This window comes from Alosa pseudoharengus, unplaced genomic scaffold (genome assembly GCF_046254945.1).
Source record: "Alosa pseudoharengus isolate Yale_2024_CS ecotype anadromous, Long Island Sound unplaced genomic scaffold, YU_APseudo_1.1 YU_APseudo_1.1_scf_13, whole genome shotgun sequence".
Classification (NCBI taxonomy): Eukaryota; Metazoa; Chordata; class Actinopteri; order Clupeiformes; family Clupeidae; genus Alosa; species Alosa pseudoharengus.
Genome location: NW_027468598.1, coordinates 35,720,831 through 35,739,765, shown reverse-complemented (window position 1 = coordinate 35,739,765; position 18,935 = coordinate 35,720,831). Strand labels below are relative to the sequence as shown.

Sequence of the window (18,935 nt, the reverse complement as noted above, 5' to 3'; positions counted from 1 at the left end):
CTGCTCCACATTACACCTTTCTAGGGGATAGTTTTCTAAATCCGAGTAAATTGGAATTTCTCTCTCCATCTCTCTCTCTCTCTCTCTCTCTCTCTCTCTGTCTCTCTCTCTCTCTATCTCTCCTTTTTTAGAGTGTTCTTCATCGAGAAGTTTGACTTTTCCCCTGCAGAGGCGAGAGCCATTAACAGGTAACTCGACTAATGCCCCATGAACTCTGTGTAGCTCTTGTATAGTAACTATGGACTGATGCCCCATGATCTCTCTGTGTAGCTCTTGTATAGTAACTATACCATCGTGTACTGTGGAGTACCTGACTGTGTCACTGTTAACGGACATGGATGCTTTAGATTGACACAGCCCTTGTCCCTGAGGGGCCATCAGAGTTGTGCCTTCAGTGATGTCGGTGAATAGTTATGATAGGGAGCACCTGAACAACAGCCAAGTGAGCGAAATGATGAGGGTGATAATGGACCCTGCATTTATCATTGATATAAATGGGTGTAGTTCATTGAAGCAAAGAGTGTTTTCTAAGGAATTCAGATATTAAATCTCTCCCTCTCTCTCTCTCTCTCTCTCTCTCTCTCTCTCTCTCTCTCTCTCTCTCTCTCTCTCTCTCTCTCTCTCTCTCTCTTCACCCCCCCCTCTCTCTCTCTCCCCCCCGTCTCTCTCCCCCATCTCTCTCCCCCCCCCCCCCTCTCTCTCTCTCCCCCCCCCTCTCTCTCTGCCCCCCCCATCTCCCCTGGTCAGTATCGTGTACATCATCTCGGCGCCAGCCTCTCCTGTGCTAGGCTTCATGGTGGACAGGACAGGGAAGAACGTCCTGTGGGTGGCCTGTGCCATCCTGGCCACGCTCGCCGCTCACATGATGCTCGCCTTCACATTCTGGAACCCCTGGATCGCCATGGTAACCTCTCCCGCCCTCGGCTGGCTGTGTGAGATTACGGGAGTGTGTTGATGATAACCCGTATCTGTCCATGCTTTAGCGCTGCATCAAACACAGATTGGGAACTGTGTCCATTTAGCTTCCAAACAGCGACCCTGTGTCCATTTAGCTTCCCTGTGTTACAGCAACGCTGTGCCCATTTAGCTTCCAAACAGCAACGCTGTGCCCATTTAGCTTCCAAACAGCAACGCTGTGCCCATTTAGTTTCCAAACAGCGACCCTGTGTCCATTTAGCTTCCAAACAGCAACGCTGTGCCCATTTAGCTTCCAAACAGCGACCCTGTGCTCATTTAGCTTCCAAACAGCAACGCTGTGCCCATTTAGCTTCCCCGTGTTACAACCAGGTTACACCGGGTGTGCAATTGAAGCGTTACAGTCACAAAGCGTAAAAATAGTTTTAGAAGACAGGCCTAACTATAAACTGTAGCGTCTGGTGTAGCCATTTCCATGGATTATATAGTACAGGGTTCCCACGGGCCATGGAATTTCTGGAATATCATGGAATTTTGGAAAGTCTATTCCAAACAGGGAATTTTATAATTATTGTGGAAAAGTCATGGAATATCAGGGAATTTTGTTGTAGCATTTTAAAATTCACTTGTAAAAATACATGAATACCAATAGCATATATTTCCACGCAGAATTGGTGTAGTTGTGGTTAGCCCAACTTTTTTTATTCAATGCCCATTTATTCATCTTCTGTTCTAAAAAAGTAAAAGATTCTCCAATGCTACATACTGTAGATGCTCTGAAATCTTACCATTCATTATAGTAGGTCATGGAAATTCAGTTTTAGAACTGAATTAGAGTGGGAACCCTGATAGTGGAAGCTAATTATTGCAGCTCTGCGAACGGAGTGCTTCAGTTACGTGCCTGGTGTAGCCTGCCTTTTACTACACTAGTGAGCATGCGGTGTGCAATATGAGTGTGCTTTTACTGCACCAGTGTGCAATATGATTGTGCTTTTACTGCACTAGTGAGCATGCAGTGTGCAATATGAGTGTGCTTTTACTACGCTAGTGAGCATGCGGTGTGCAATATGAGTGTGCTTTTACTGCACCAGTGTGCAATATGAGTGTGCTTTTACTGCACTAGTGAGCATGCAGTGTGCAATATGAGTGTGCTTTTAGTACACTAATGAGCATGCGGTGTGCAATATGAGTGTGCTTTTACTGCACCAGTGTGCAATATGAGTGTGCAATATGAATGTACTTTTAGTACACTAGTGAGCATGCAGTGTGCAATATGAGTGTGCTTTTACTGCAATAGTGGACATGCAGGGTGCAATATAAGTGCTTTTAGTACTCTAGTGAACGTGCAGTGTGCAATATGAGTGTGCTTTTACTGCACTAGTGAGCATGCAGTGTGCAATATGAGTGTGCAATATGAGTGTGCTTTTACTGCACTAGTGAGCATGCAGTGTGCAATATGAGTGTGCAATATGAGTGTGCTGGTAGACGGTTGTGATGATGTGACTTTGCACTGGTCAAACTGATCAACTGATGTTCCAGGGTTACTGCTAACAAGCACATTCACTGCTCTTGTAATGAGGTCCGAAAAAAGAAATACAATTGGGAAAGACTCCAGCAAGATGTGGTGTTTAAAACCATAGAGTGAAGAGAGCATGGAAATGAGCATTGATGTTGAGTGTAAATGCCATGCTCCTCCTCTTCTCCTCTCGGCCTCTCTCCTCCTCTTCTCCTCTCCTCCTCCTCTCCTCCTCTCTCCTCCTCTCCTCCTTCTCTCCTCTCCTCCTCTCTCCTTCTCTCCTCTCCTCCTCTCTCCTCTTCTCCTCTCCTCTCCTCCTCCTCTCCTTCTCTCCTCTCCTCTCTCCTCCTCTCCTCTCCTCTCCTTCTCTCCTCTCTCCTCCTCTCCTCTCCTCCTCCTCTCCTCCTTCTCTCCTCTCCTCCTCTCTCCTCATCTCCTCCTCTCCTCCTTCTCTCCTCTCCTCCTCTCCTCTCCTCTTCTCCTCCTCTCCTCCTCCTCTCCTTCTCTCCTCTCCTCTCTCCTCCTCTCCTTTCCTCTCCTCCTCTCCTCCTTCTCTCCTCTCCTCCTCTCTCCTCCTCTCTCCTCTCCTCCTCTTCTCCTCCTCAGAGTCTGATGGGACTGGCGTACTCTCTGCTGGCCTGTGCTCTCTGGCCCATGGTGTCCTTTGTGGTGCCTGAGCATCAGCTTGGAACGGCCTATGGCTTGTAAGTAATTGGCTGTTCCAGCACATGCCTCTGTCTAGCCTTCATACAGGACTCAAACTGTGGTGTCTTGGAGCTATGGCAATAATGTCTCTCTGTGTCTCCCCACCTTCCCCTCACATGCTGTCTACGCCCCCCCCCCCCCTCTCTCTCTGTCTCTCTCTCTCTCTCTCTCTCTCTCTCTCTCTCTCTCTCTCTCTCTCTCTCTCTCTCTCTCTTGCTTTCTCTCCCTCGCTCACTCTCCATCTTTCTGTCTTTCACTCTTTAACAGCATGCAGTCTATTCAGAATCTTGGCTTGGCTCTTATCGCCATGGCAGCAGGAGCCATTTTGGACAACCGTGGTTACCTCTTCCTGGAAGTGTTCTTCTGTGCTTGCATATGCAGTGAGTGCTATCTGTCAAGCTGAGTGTGTCTGTCTGTGTGTGTGTGTGTGTGTGTGTGTGTGTGTGTGTGTGTGTGTGTGTGTGTGTGTGTGTGTGTAAATGGTCATGCTGTCATTTGTAAATTATTTCTAAAAGTGAGGGTGTTGTTGCTGTGACTCACGCCTCTGTGGCCACCTTGCCTGAGTATGTTTCTGGATCTTTCTGCTTGTTTCTCTCAGTGGCGCTGATAGCGGTGGTGATGCTCTACTTGGTGAATTTATTAAGAGGTGAGATTTTGCATTTACTCTTCAGCCAAATGAACGGATGCACATGTTTAGAGGACATGTTTTCTGACTTCTCTCGTCTCGTGCATTATATCTTTCTATTCTTGCTTTCCTCTTCCTCTCCTTCCTTCCTAGGCGGGGATCTGAACCTGTCCGCCTCAGCCCGGGCCAGACTGCAGAAGAGTGAGTCTGCGGACTCCGAGTAAGAGGGTCAGCTGGGCCTCTGTCTGAGTGCACTGTGATGCTCCTGCTCACTGGCTCTGCTTTGACTGTGTCACTGCCCCCCCGCCTTGCACACTTGCTCCTCAGTGCCACAGGAAGTCCCCCATTCTCCTCTCGGGTGCGTCGCTCGGCATTCTGGGAAACTACGTCTCTTGTGTGTGTGTGTGTTGGTGTGTATGTGCATCCGGTCATGGTACACACCAGAGTTCTTTTCCACTTTTTATCGGACTGATTCTACTACCCCACCACACATTTGACACACTCACAGCGGGCACTCTCAGGTGCCCATCTTTGTCCTCATCTCAGCATCTCAGTCGGTTTCCAAAAGACTCCAGAAGACTCGTCCTAGTGTGTTTGCATGTGTAGGGTCCCTAAAGGCAAGCCTTCACATGAACACAAATTAGGGATGGGACGTTCATTTGAAAATAAAAAAATGACTTGTTATTCCATTACGTGTTCATGAATGTGATACAAACAAACCAAAAACACTTTGTTTTTCAGACTTTTGATTTCATGGTCAGATTTTTATCGTTGTTCACAACATTTTAAAAACGGCCTCAGGGCTGAAACTTTTATATTTAATGTCTCTGATTTGGACCTGGAAGTCAATCCGAAGTCACTTTCTTGGTCTTTTAGGTCACATGATACATTTTTCATCGTTGCCAATTTGGCGACTTTTGGCCATCCCTAGCGACAGAAAATTGGGCTACTTTTTGCAACGACAGCAAACTCTGTTTTGTTGTTGAATCGTCAGAAAATCATCTCCCTTCTCATGCTTTTTCGTTTGTGAACATTGCATTCGCCCAAAGCGTTGCCAAAGCGTGACACAGCACTCCAAAAGTCCTCCATAGAAATGCATGGGCTTAGTTTGTAACGCCTCCATAGAAATGCATGGGGTTAGTTTGTAACGCCAATATGGCCGTTGTCTACGCATATCACACCTATCACCCTTCTGCGGCAAACATCGACATGTAAATACATTGAGCCAATCATGTGCTGTTTTGTGAATACATTGAGCCAATCATGTGCTGTTTTGTGAATACTGAAATAGCATTAGAACCTATAGAATTAGTGTAGGCTGTCGGCTGAGGAAAGAAAGAGAGATTCTGTCGCTCTCTCCGAGTGGACTTTTAAATATAGCCATTGTCTTAAAATTGTGTTAAAAAGTGTGTATTGCAAAGTTATAAACAGCACTGCAAAACAGAAGCAGCAGCCGGCAATGGAAGTCAATAAATAATTTCTGGGTCAAAGAAATCGGAACAAAAATAAATATCAAAATCGGACCCTGAGACCGTTTTTTAAATCTACTTTTGATGTGACCATGAAACCAAAAATCTGAAAAACAAAGCGTTAAATTTGTTTGTTTGCATCACATTCATAAACAAATAATGAAATAGAAACTTTCTTTTTTTTTTTTACTTTTGATTTTGCATTCTCAATTGTCTATCAAATCAACCGAATCATACACGGAACCCTTACACACATCCTCAAGATCTTTGTCAAGGTCTAGTGACTAAAACTACTTTTAAAAATACATTTCCTTTTTTAGATGAGCATCAGTAAACATACAGGTAAGCCCAAAATTGTTCCAGATTTTTATATAAAGCGTAGTTTTCTATAGTTCATTAATGATTTTTATATATACAGTGCCATTTTATTTGGTCAGTAGGTTTTTTTCTGCCTATAAGACATGAACACAAGACAAAAAAGATGGTCTTGTGCTAGAGAGATGTAAATAAAGCATGGGAATAGTTCTGGGCTTAACTGCGTATCAGAAGCAAGTGTGCACTTTATTGTAAGATGAGCTGGGGGGGGGGGGGTGGAGCCGGACGCGAGGGCTCTCTCTCAGAGTGCTGTGCTAGGAAGGAGAGCAACTGAGGCATTATCTGAGCAGTGGAGGATCAAGAGACCCATGTGTGTGTTACATTGTCCAGAATCAGGTGCCTTTTGTCCTTTTGGTGCTTTACTTTTGTGTTGTTTTTACATCTTTCTGAATGTTTTTTGTTTTGTTTTGTTTTTAATTCAGAAGATGAGTTTGTTTTTTTCAAATGTATATTTTAAAGTACTCTTGTTTGGAAATTGCAAGCTTTGTCTTGTCGTAGTTAACGGGTATGAGTTATGTGTGCTTTATTTGGTCTCTAAGCAGTCTCAGACTTTTCATCAGATGGCAAGAATCACATGCACTTTACTCCTCCAGACACACACACACACACACACCCTCATGCAAAGACATACACAGACACACACACACACACACACCCTCATGCAGAGACACACACACACAGACACACACACTCATGCAGAGATACACTCAGACACACACACTCATGCAGACACACACACACACATACACACACAAACACTCATGCAGACACACACATACACACACACATACTCATGCAGACACACACACACACACACACACACACCGTTTATTGTAGAAATGGACAGTCGGGAGTGAACACAAACACGTAAAACACACCGTCACTGTAAAGCTGCCTTAGCTGTGACAGATATTGCTGCCACTGTCATATATACAATGTTTATAACTGTTACGCCTCAAGTGTGAGCCTGCCACTGGAGAGTTTAAACTGCAATGATATATGACAACATATTGGGTCGGCTACATCTCAGTTAAGTTTAAACATCTACAATTGTATTTTTTTTTTTCCATCGTGAAATTGTTTAGCTTTTTCTCGGCACAGAGAGACTGAAACTGCCATTTGTTGGAAATCTGTTGCAAGTGATACTACCATGATCTATAACACACCAACCTGTCAGCTGAGAGGAATATTTGTATATCTTGATCTGTGTCCATACATGGTGAAGCAAAGGTCACCATGCATTCTGCTATCAAGCCTCGTCTGTATAGAGCACTGTTGATTGTCCTCCATTTTTAAACACCCTCTCTCTTGTCCTGAAGAGATCGCGTTCACTCAGGAATGAATTATGAATAAATTATTATGATTGCTTTGAAGGCTCGCTGTCCACTTACACTAACTCTAGGAAGTGTTATGTCTTCTTTGATAGCTTTGATTTTTTTATACTTCCTGTGGATACTCTGCTGTGGGATGGATAAGACCTCTCTCTCCCTCCCTCCCTCCTACCCCCGCTCTCTCTTTCTTTCTCTCTCCCTCTTTCCCTCCTTCTCCCCCCTCTCTTTCCTACCCTCTCTCTCTCTGCCTTTCCCTCCCTCACTCCTACAGTACTGCCCCCTCCCTCTATCTATCTCTCCTTCTCCCTCTCTCTCTCCTGCCTTTCCCTCCCTCACTCCTCCCTCTATCTATCTCTCCTTCTCCCTCTTTCTCGCCTGCCTTTCCCTCCCTCACTCCTCCCTCTATCTTTCTCTCCTTCTCCCTCTCTCTCTCCTGCCTTTCCCTCCCTCACTCCTCCCTCTATCTTTCTCTCCTTCTCCCTCTTTCTCTCCTGCCTTTCCCTCCCTCACTCCTCCCTCTATCTTTCTCTCCTTCTCCCTCTTTCTCTCCTGCCTGTAACGCAGATGTGCTTGAAGCTGCTTGGACTGTTTAGGCAGCGGAAGCTTCTGGGGTATTAGAAGTGTGTGTGTACCCCACACAATTCACATGCCTGGCTATAGCGTCCCACGCCAAGTCCTTTATGGACAGTTGCTCAACTCCAAGCGGGCCGCTGGTGGCCAGAAGAGACGATACAAGGACTTTACCAAAGAACTCTTGAAGCGCTGCAACGTCAACCCTGGCCAGCTCGAGGCAACAGCATCCAACAGACCAGCCTGGAGAGCCACGTGCAACAAAGCAGCTGAGCAAATCAACGACACTTTCATCCAAAGGAGGACAGCAAGACGTGCCCAACGACACCGGCAGGCAGACCCCACCTCCCAATCATCAGGACATACCTGCTCCATCTGTGGAAGAGTGTGTGGCTCCAAAATCGGCCTCCATAGCAACGTGAGGTGGCATCAACGGCAACCACGTGAGGTGGCATCAACGGCAACCACGTTGACCAAACCCCCCCCCCCCCCTGGAACAAGCGTCATCATGCTAACCGTAACCGTGTGTGTGTGTGTGTGTGTGTGTGTGTGTGTGTGCGTGTGTGTGCGTTGATATCACTATTGCACTGGAGTAAATGTTTTCACATGTGTTTGATTGTGACTCCTGAGCACTTCACCCCTTGTGTGTTGATCTCTCTTAATTTGAGATTGCTGGTAAATGTATCACCTGTCTTTCTCTTGGGCAGTGTGGGGAAACAAATCATGGGTAAATGAATCAGAATGCATATTTTAAAATAAATAATATGTACTCTTTTAGAATACATGAAAATAAAGATGATGTTAAATTTGTTTGGCTATAGTTTCTGTTACATGTTACAGTGTGTGTGTGTGTGTTGAAATATCAATCAACGGAGCAGACCGCACCATTTCCCTAGTCATTGAGATTGCTGTTGACGAAGGCATTATCACTCTGGCCAGCAGAGCCGTTAAGAGCCGGAGACGTCCATAGCAGCACACTAATCCACTCAGACTGTATGTACTCACTGTGTATGTGTGTGTGGAGACGTCCATAGCAGCACACTTATCCACTCAGACTGTATGTACTCACTGTGTGTGTGTGTGTGGAGATGTCCATAGCAGCACACTAATCCACTCAGACTGTATGTACTCACTGTGTGTGTGTGTGTGTGGAGACGTCCATAGCAGCACACTAATCCACTCAGACTGTATGTACTCACTGTGTGTGTGTGTGGAGACATCCATAGCAGCACACTTATCCACTCAGACTGTATGTACTCACTGTATGTGTCTGTGTGGAGACGTCCATAGCAGCACACTAATCCACTCAGACTGTATGGACTCACTGTGTGTGTGTGTGTGTGTGTGTGTGTGTGGAAACGTCCATAGCAGCACACTTATGCACTCAGACTGTATGGACTCACTGTGTGTGTGTGTGTGTGTGGAGACGTCCATAGCAGCACACTCATCCACTCAGACTGTATGGACTCACTGTGTGTGTGTGTGGAGACGTCCATAGCAGCACACTCATTCACTCAGACTGTATGGACTCACTGTGTGTGTGTGTGGAGACGTCCATAGCAGCACACTTATCCACTCAGACTGTATGGACTCACTGTGTGTGTGTGTGTGTGGAGATGTCCATAGCAGCACACTTATCCATGGGCTCACTGTGTGTGTGTGTGTGTGTCACTCATCCCCTCAGGCCGTATGGGCTCACTGGGTCACTGTGTCTCATGTCAACAGACTGCTCCGGGGCTCCAGCACACAGAATGCTGTGCGGCCGAATGCTAGATAGCACTGTGCGGCCGAATGCTAGATAGCACTGTGCGCTGCTCAGAATGCTGTGCGGCCGAATGCTAGATAGCACTGTGCGGCCGAATGCTACTGTAGATAGCACTGTGCTGCTCAGAATGCTGTGCGGCCGAATGCTAGATAGCACTGTGCGGCCGAATGCTAGATAGCACTGTGCGCTGCTCAGAATGCTGTGCGGCCGAATGCTAGATAGCACTGTGCGGCCGAATGCTACTGTAGATAGCACTGTGCTGCTCAGAATGCTGTGCGGCCGAATGCTAGATAGCACTGTGCGGCCGAATACTAGATAGCACTGTGCGGCCGAATGCTACTGTAGATAGCACTGTGCTGCTCAGAATGCTGTGCGGCCGAATGCTAGATAGCACTGTGCGGCCGAATGCTAGATAGCACTGTGCGCTGCTCAGAATGCTGTGCGGCCGAATGCTAGATAGCACTGTGCGCTGCTCAGAATGCTGTGCGGACGAATGCTAGATAGCACTGTGCGGCCGAATGCTAGATAGCACTGTGCGGCCGAATGCTACTGTAGATAGCACTGTGCTGCTCAGAATGCTGTGCGGCCGAATGCTAGATAGCACTGTGCGGCCGAATGCTACTGTAGATAGCACTGTGCTGCTCAGAATGCTGTGCGGCCGAATGCTAGATAGCACTGTATGCTGCTCAGTGTGTCCTCAGAGAAATCACGTCGTCAGGGATGGTGAGGAGTGAACTACTCAGGCCATTACTGAACAGTCCTACATCCAGGCTATGCTGTCTGTCTGTCTCAAAGCAAATTTATTTTCAGAAAAAAGAAAATCTCATAAAGAAATAAATATTTTTAATGAAAACATGTTGCTCACAATTATTGACACCCCTGTAAAATCGTATATACAAAACCTAACAGAAGCATTTTCCTGTCTAATTTCAACTTATTTAAGTTAATCAGAGTGTCTATGAAGAAGTAGTTCATGACTTTCTTTTTTACTAAGGTATGAAAATAAAGTCACACAGAGGCTAAATCCTCTAGTCATTTTTCAACATCGGAAAGACAAGAGAATACACTAAATTTAAATAAAAAGAAAGTGTGTTGACCGTGGAGAGAGAAAAAGTGATTGCTTCAGTGGGTGACGGAGTAGAATTCCAGAATCAAGTGCTCATCAGGATCAAAAGGAATGCATGTCAAAAAAGGAGAGAAGAGATCCGAGGCACTCTGATATATTAATAAAAGTCCTTTATTTTACTTTGGACCTGCCGACACGTTTCGGTCGCTTCCAACCTTCTTCAGGGCTTAATGAAAGTGTGTTGACATTTGTAAGTAAGACATTTGTAACTACTTTGTTGAAAATGCCTATATTTAGAGTTAAAATAATGATTAAAAGGTTATTATCGTCTATAAATGTGACAAACATGCTTGGACAAAGACCCATGGTTATCTGCTGTATGGAGGATGGTGAGATAGGCAAAAATATCCATAAGAACCACTGTTGAAGAGAGTTCCAGATAAAGGTACCATCTTGGGGTCAAGTCCCCCAAAAAATCTTCAAAAGTGACCTCACTAGATTATTTAGAGGGCATGCCAGGTAAAAGCCTGTCCAGTCATTTAATTACCAATGTAAACAGCAGGAGTTACTGAATGGTACAGTGACTTTGTCTGAAGGTGTGGTCTATTGTCAGATGAAATGAAAATTGCACGCTTTGGCTAGAAACACTTTTGGTGTGTTTGGCGTACATAGAAGAATGCCTATACTGAAAAGAACTCCATGCGTAATGAGAATTATGGTGGAGGGGCTGTGCTATTGTGGGGCTGTTTTTATTCCAAAAGGCCTTGGGAACCTAATTAAGGTGCATGGTATCATGAACACCAAGAAAAACCTGAACATTTCCAAAGAAAATCTGTCAATCTCTGCCTAGACACTAAAAGTTGGTCATGATTGGATCATTCATCAGGTCAATGAACCAAAACAAATGTCCAGATCAGGAATTTGGATGATCTGGGGAGATTTTGTGAAGATTAACGGTCTTAAATCCCTATATTCACCAACTTTATGGGGTGTCACAGGAGAATATTACAAGTTGTTTCATTGGCAAAGGGAGGCTTAAAGGAATTATCCGGAGTAAAATGCACTTTAGATCAATCTACGGATGATTGGGAGTACATACGTTGAGTTGACATCAAAATCATGTCATTTGATAGAAGTCACAGACTTATCAGTAAATTATATAAATATGTCTGATCATTATTGTGTATCTTTTAATATAGTACTTCATACTCCAAAAATTCATCCCGAAATTGCAATCAAATCGCGACTCTTGGACATTAGAGCAGAACAGCAGTTCATAGCTCTTATAGACTCCATAAATTTAGATATTTTACATCATCCCATTGATCAAATGGTAGAGGCTCTCAATTGTGAATTAGGCGCTCTGCTTGACAGCGTGGCACCCTTAAAGACTAAAAAAAGGCCCTGTAGCAAACTGACACCTTGGATGAACGAAAATATCCATGATCTAAAAAGATCATGTAGAAAAGCTGAGAGAACATGGAGAAAAACTAAGTTACAGGTTCACCGTGCCATTCTAAAAGAAAAAATAGCAAATTATAATAGAGCTATTCGGAATGAGAGAAGGAACCACTTCTCTAAGGTAATTGCTGAAAACAGTGGAAACTCTAGGGTGTTGTTCTCTACCATTGATTGGCTATTGCATCAAACACCTTTTGATACACTCAGTCAGGCATCCTCTCTAAGATGCGAAGAATTTGCAGACTTCTTCAAAAACAAAGTAATTTCTATAAGGGAGGCTATTGGTAACACAAGTAATATGTTTGATAGTACACCCAAAAACAGCCCCCCAAAATTAAGGTCCTTTAGCACTATTACTTAATCTGAGCTTGGTAAAATTATAACTCAAACCGGCTCCTCAACATGTGTTTTAGATCCAATCCCTACTAGATTCCTCAAAAAAGTATATGATAGTTTAGCTCATTATACCAGCATTACCAGCATATAATAAATACCTCATTAGAAACAGGTATATTTCCATCTGCTTTTAAAACATTACACTTACGTGGTAGTGAGTAGAGGGTCCCTAAAGCCAAACCAAAGTATCCCGAGGTCTTTAGGTGGTCGGATAGAGAGTCCAGAATGAATTTCATCAAGCCAGTACCTTTCTGGAAATGTTGCTGCTGCAGCTGGCATCTTTAGGGGAAAGTCCGTAGGAGTCGATTGCCGAGTGTGGAGTAACACGCTCTGGAAATTCACAATTTTGTTGACGTTTTTTAAAAAAAAAAAAAAACATTGGCTTTAGGGACCCTCTACTCACTACCACGTAAGTGTAATGTTGTTTGGAACTGTAGAAGAGGTATAAAAATAGCGTTTTGTAGCGGCGAAATGACTTGCCCTGGTCACTTCCAGGCTAACGAGTTTTGACTAAAAACAGTAAAATCGAACTTTCTCAAAACACATCCGAATTACATGATTTTGATGTCAACTCAACGTATGTACTCCCAATCATCCGTAAATTGATCTAAAGTGCATTTTACTCCGGATAACTCCTTTAAGAAGGTATTACAAGCAGGGGTCGGGTGCCAATAATTGTGAGCAACGTGTTTTTGTTAAAAATATTTATTTCTTTATGACATTTTCCTTTTTCTCAAAATAAAATAGCTTTCCTTCAAGGTTGGATTTGTCCTATTTTTTGTCATTGTGAGATTACAATAAATCACCAACAGATTATTTTTTATATCGGATTTTAGTCAACTTTAGCAGACTCAGAGGTGCCAATAATTCTGGAGGATACTGTATACAGTATATTGCCTATATATATATATATATATATATATATATATGTATGTATGTATATAAAATATGTCTATACTCTCTGTACATAACCCTCTATACTCCTTATCTGTCACTGTAGACATGTCATCTGGAAAACACTATTGTACATATTGAATCTCTATCGTACATAACTGCACAGAATACTGTTCTCAACCTGCACTTTGGTATTCAATGCTTCTTTGCACTTCTGGTTGGATGTCAACTGCATTTAATTGGCTCTGTACCTGTAGGCCTACTCTTCTAAATGACAATAAAGTTTAATCGAATCTAATTTAATCTAATTTAATAAAAAGAATAAAAAGATAGTGGTATTTTCTAATTTGTTTTATCTTTTTCTTTAATCATCCATCATTAGCATCATCCAACAATGCTTTGAACAACACTACAAAGAATTAAATAAAATGTCAAATCGTTCTACAATTGTGTAGGTCCTCAAGGAGTGTATACTATATCCATCATGTTACACAGTTTTAGTCTTTAGATTTGAGCCACATATTGATCAATGAATTATGCTTCTTCAATCAAAAACACTTAACAATAAATATGCATCCGCATGAGGACGGAGAGAGTGAACTAAAAAAAATCAGAAAGGTGTAATAACGAAAGATGTCCCGTACAACCCAGTTTTGTTGAGTTTCTATCTGTGAGTGTCCAGGAAATTCATCCACTTTTCCCACTACCAGATGCTCCGGTTTCATTTTTCTCGGCCTGCTCTTGAGCTTGCACTGTCCACACAGTAGGATGCACTCGCTTTCGGAATAAAACAGTCCAGAGAAGCTTACGTTTTCTGTTGGAGCCAATGAAGTAGAGTATGGGGTTGATGCAGCAGTGTACACTTACGATGGGCCTCCATATCTTATAGCTGAACATAACCACGTTGAGAACTTTACAATTGCTGGCCATGTAAACTCGCACGAACAAGTAAAGGGTCCTTGTGATATGATACGGCCCGAAACACACAACGAAGATTAGAGACACAACGAGCAAGGTGCGAATGGACTTGTTGCGCATCGCTGTGCCATTTGAGCAACCGTCGCTTTGCTGTTTGGATAAAACTCTCACCATTGAACAGTTACTAATGAGGATGACCAGAAAAGGAATTATAAACCCTACTATAGCCAGAAACAAACCGTAGGGGAAATACTGCTTGAATTCTCCTGGACTGGTCATGTCGAAACAGACCGTCATATTGTTGATGAAGCCGGTGTGGGCGAAAACTAATGTCGGCAAAACTTCTGCGGTCACCAATATCCAGATCATGCTTGAGGCGATGACAGCAAGCCTCTTAGTGCGGTAGCGCATGGCCTTAATGGGATAGCATACACCCAAGAGCCGATGGACGCTGATGCACATCAGGAACATCATTCCACAGTGAAGGTTGGTGTAGAAAAAGAACCGCACGGCCTTGCAAATTATGTCCCCAAACGGCCAGAGGTCGTCCATGCCATAGCTGATGATGAGCAGGGGCAGCGCCAGCACGTAGAGCAGGTCCGCCACCGCCAGGTTGGCCATGTAGACCACCGAGCAGCTCCACCTGCGTGTGCGACTGCACACCAGCCAGAGTAGTAACCCATTCAGAGTTAGTCCCAGTATGAAGACAACGCTATAAGTCACGGGTAGATAAAATCTTTTATACGTCCTTGTCACTGAACAGTAGTGGGGAGGGTGTATGCCGATTACGTAGCTGTCCATATAGTTTTGCATTGGGAACTTCCACGACATAGCTTGGATCTAGTCTCCAACAGTCAAGTCCCTTCTCTCTAAAGTATTAGAACTCATAGAAACATATTTTCTGGTCAGCCTTCCCTCCGGAGATCAGTGCTTCGGTCTAGTGGATTTAACACGTTATAGGCCTACCCTGAGTTTGTTTTATACATGACGTATTGTTTGACAGTGACACATATTTACTCAAATGTGTTCGATAGCAGAATGGAATGAAATTGCAACGCTTTTACGCCTCCTAGCGGAGAGTAATTGTAGGTCTAGCTCGACTGAGCCTGACAGCATCATACCTAGTGCATACTTAGAACATGATGTGAGCACAGGCTACTCTGGTGAAACGAGAGATCAGATTCACGTCATGAACAACATAGCTGTGGTTCATGAGACACGCCTCAATTTAATTATATCTGTCCAGTATGCTCGTAGGCTTTATAGAGCAACTCCAGTTCACCCTAGATAAGCTGGTCATTTTTGTTTTATCTACCTTTGCTTTGAACACACCTGTTCGTGCTCATGTGTGTTGTAAGGTAAATGCGAGCCTGTCAAAGAGCCCGACATCAATCTCTCTAAAGCCTGACTGTGAAACGCGCCGCTGTAAAACCTGCACCTTCGCATGCTGCCCAGTCTCACTGCAGCGAGTGGGAACAGGTCCCGTGTGATTGATGCTGATTGCTGAACTAAATGACTCCCAGTGCTCGCTACACGCGATATAAATCATGCACGACCCAACCATCCCATTGGCTGAGAGAGCACTTCCCAACTCGGAGCCCGACTGTCGAGGCGCTTCATTCCAAACTGTTCCTAGCTGGCGCTTGACCATCGGCAAGATCCAGACATGCTGAGGACGGGCAGTTTTCGGTGTGTCTGAATCGCCTTGTCATGCTATAATCTTGTTAATTTGCGCATGCATGAGTGAACTTCGGCGTCTGAGTCTGTGCATGTGTGTGCGTTTCACGCGTATGACATGTGGCTGCAAGGGATGTACCGCATCGCTCACGCCTCTGTATCGGTAAACGACTGATGCGTTTAGTCGATTCCTGTAACCAAAAATCGCGGAATCCGTTATAGTGTTTGGGGGGAACGCTGTTCTAGATGACAGAAGTGTGCGTGCTTACTGTGACTCCGAGCTTATAAACCCTTGCAACTTTGCTCGTGTTCGCAGGACGATCAGTCAAGGAGACGGCTCTAGACTCCGCGGCGAGACTGGGGAAAGAAAGCGTCTGTCACTGAAAATCTCCCAGGTAAAACTCACCATTTCCGCCTTTAAACGAAATCGTTATGTTTAGAATCAGGTAGAACGAATGGCATTTCACAGCCTATGCGCTGTTGTGCTGGTAAGTACAGTGCGTGCGTCGATTTAAGGATGATGTCATGCAGTTGTATTTCTTACCAAACATGGGGTGGAGGTGTTGCCATTATTGCTAATACTGTTAGATAATCTCTTCAATCATATCATATGTATATAGTAATATAAATGCTTGCATAATGGAGGAGACCGGAATACAAGTGCTTGATCAAATGGTTTCGTGTTATTTGTGAAAATATTCATCAGGTGGTAAGCACGTCATTATAGCAAGATATTAGGAGAAAAAATGTCTCGTCTACATAAAGTAGAGTACACCTGTGCACCAGTAGCTCAAAACGTTGTACAATGCCCTGAAACGATAATTTATATGCATTTCTACCTCGACACATTGTCGGACTCTCTCCAGGCAGTAATCATGCTCCTTCAGGACCGTGGACAGCGCAAGGGTTCAGCATCAGCTCCTGAGTTCTTTTCGCTCTCCGTTATTATCGAGTCTGATTGAACAAATGTAAAACTTAATTTGACACCCATTGTGACTCTCAGATGTACGGGATATCAAAGGCCTGATTTGCATGTTAACTTCCCGTTATCTACAATCTGGTAGGCTGGTCTACAATCTGGTTTTGTAGACTACCAGATAGTCTAAAATCTGGTTTTACCTGTGGCACCCTGCATGTGTCAATCAAAAATGTGGATGGTTGATGTGATTAATTAACTTACTCTTAGGCACATATTCAATGGCCAAAAGATAAACTCAACATATTCCTGGCTATTCAGGCTAATGAATATGAAGAGTCGACAAATTCCTCAGTAATCAACAGAGAGGGTGTTGAATATTTAATAGTGCTGGTACATCTACCCTTGGGTATGGGAACCACGCTCAAGACATTCCCATTAGGTTGGTCCATTATTCAAGCTTCCCCCCACTGCCGAGATCAGGGAGCGATCTTCCCCATTTTAATAGTGGTCCTGTTCTCCAAACATCTCCCTCGATTAAGATCAATAGATTTGAAAAGAGTTCTCACGCTCTCTCCCCGTAGTCCTGTTGTTCCATGATGGACAGCACAGCAGTGCTCTGACCAGAGCTGGGTGAGACACACACGCTGCCACAGCATTAGGGGAATCAATTCTCTCCTGTTCTCTAAAATTACTATTGAATTCCGCAAGCGCCAACTTAAATCAGAATCGTGTGCCAGCGAGTTTGGTAAAAACAAAGCAGTTTTATCTTGAGAAAGAATGGCAGCGAGACGAACTAATAGTCATTCCTCTCACCTCCAGCTCATCATTCCTGGCACTTCCTCCTCTGATTTCAAGTCCACTCATGTTGGACTTGTGCCAGACTAGGCCACAGTATGAAGGCATGCACACACTCTGAGCTTGACCTATAGGGCGAAGGCAATGAAGTACATCAACTGCATCATCATGAACTCTGTCTGAGGGTAATTCATGCGATGAATAATGTATCTGTTCATATGCAGGTTAGATTTAATGTTTTGGTAACATAACAAAAGCTAAAAGGGGGGGGGGGTCATTCTGAACCTCTGAAGGTATCTTGCCATGTCTGGTTTCATTTGTAATGTGGTGGTAATAGCGGTCATTTGTTCCTTGGAGAGATCAGTCAATTTTGATAAATATGGGGTCATTTGGGGAGTTTACCTGCAAACTTGTAAACATATACATCATAAGTGTTACTTTGGGGGCCTGTCTGCTTTTTAGGACCTGCGGCAGTTATCTGCTCTCACGTTTGCTCTTTGTTCAGAAGTTGATTTATGTGCCGACCTGCTGTGGCAGCAGATATAAGGTGTGATTCCGTGGTCAGTTCAGCACCGCAGCACAGTGCAAGGTGTGCGTTGTGTGTACCTTTAGCATGGGGGAATGAGCAGGCAAGGTGTGCGTTGTGTACCTTTAGCACGGGGGAATGAGCAGGCAAGTAGGGGTGCTGAGAGCAGTAGTGTTTGTCTTTGTATCTGCATGTCTATAGGGCCCTGGGTATGGTGTGCACGTCTATAGGTCCCTGGGTATGGTGTGTGTCTGCACATCTATAGGTCCCTGGGTATGGTGTGCATGTCTATAGGGCCCTGGGTATGGTGTGCATCTGCACGCACATCTATAGGTCCCTGGGTATGGTGTGCACATCTATAGGTCCCTGGGTATGGTGTGCACGTGTATAGGGCCCTGGGTATGGTGTGCACGTCTATAGGTCCCTGGGTATGGTGTGCAAGTCTATAGGTCCCTGGGTATGGTGTGCACGTATGTAGGTCCCTGGGTATGGTGTGTATCTGCACGCACGTCTATAGGTCCCTGGGTATGGTGTGCACGTCTATACGTAGGTCCCTGGGTATGGTGTGCATCTGCACGCACGTCTATAGGTCCCTGGGTATGGTGTGCATCTGCACGCACGTCTATAGGTCCCTGGGTATGGTGTGGACATTGCATAGGTCTGTTTCCACTCGTTTGAGTGCTGCAATCACCAGATCGCTGCGTCTGAAATCAGATTAATGCCGAGTTGACATGAACGAGTGGAATGCTAGGGGGTTAACTTGCCATACAAATCAATTTGGAGAGTGCTGAGACAATCAATAGCCTGTTAATATAGCTGCCATGGTAAACTTATATTGTATAAAATAACCACTGTAGCCTGACAGGCAGATGAGTAATTTCTCTATAATGGAGAGATGATAAACATGGACATTTGCAAATGCGGACTGTTTATAAATAAGGCCACGGTGAGTAATTCACAGGCTGGCTATGAGTAGCACTGTAGTGCATTCACAGGCTGGCTATGAGAGTAG

The 18,935-nt window shown here is 44.4% G+C and overlaps 2 protein-coding genes across 2 annotated transcripts in view; one reads left to right on the top strand and one right to left on the bottom strand.

Moving 5' to 3' along the window:
- The window catches only part of mfsd1 (major facilitator superfamily domain containing 1), a 19,107-nt gene extending 12,134 nt beyond the window's left edge, over positions 1 to 6,973 (top strand). Inside the window, exons 10-15 of the mRNA XM_076282947.1 lie at positions 132 to 188; positions 748 to 904; positions 3,038 to 3,135; positions 3,404 to 3,516; positions 3,735 to 3,782; positions 3,915 to 6,973. Of these exons, the coding sequence (XP_076139062.1) occupies positions 132 to 188; positions 748 to 904; positions 3,038 to 3,135; positions 3,404 to 3,516; positions 3,735 to 3,782; positions 3,915 to 3,985 (544 nt within the window). The 3' untranslated portion in view covers positions 3,986 to 6,973. The remainder of the gene's footprint in view (positions 1 to 131; positions 189 to 747; positions 905 to 3,037; positions 3,136 to 3,403; positions 3,517 to 3,734; positions 3,783 to 3,914) is intronic.
- Positions 6,974 to 13,527: 6,554 nt separating this feature from the next.
- LOC143121275 (P2Y purinoceptor 6-like) lies at positions 13,528 to 14,819 on the bottom strand. The gene has a single exon (XM_076281641.1). It carries the CDS (start codon positions 14,817 to 14,819, stop codon positions 13,776 to 13,778), a length of 1,044 nt encoding a protein of 347 aa, XP_076137756.1. The 3' UTR covers positions 13,528 to 13,775.
- Between the last annotated feature and the right edge of the window lie 4,116 nt (positions 14,820 to 18,935).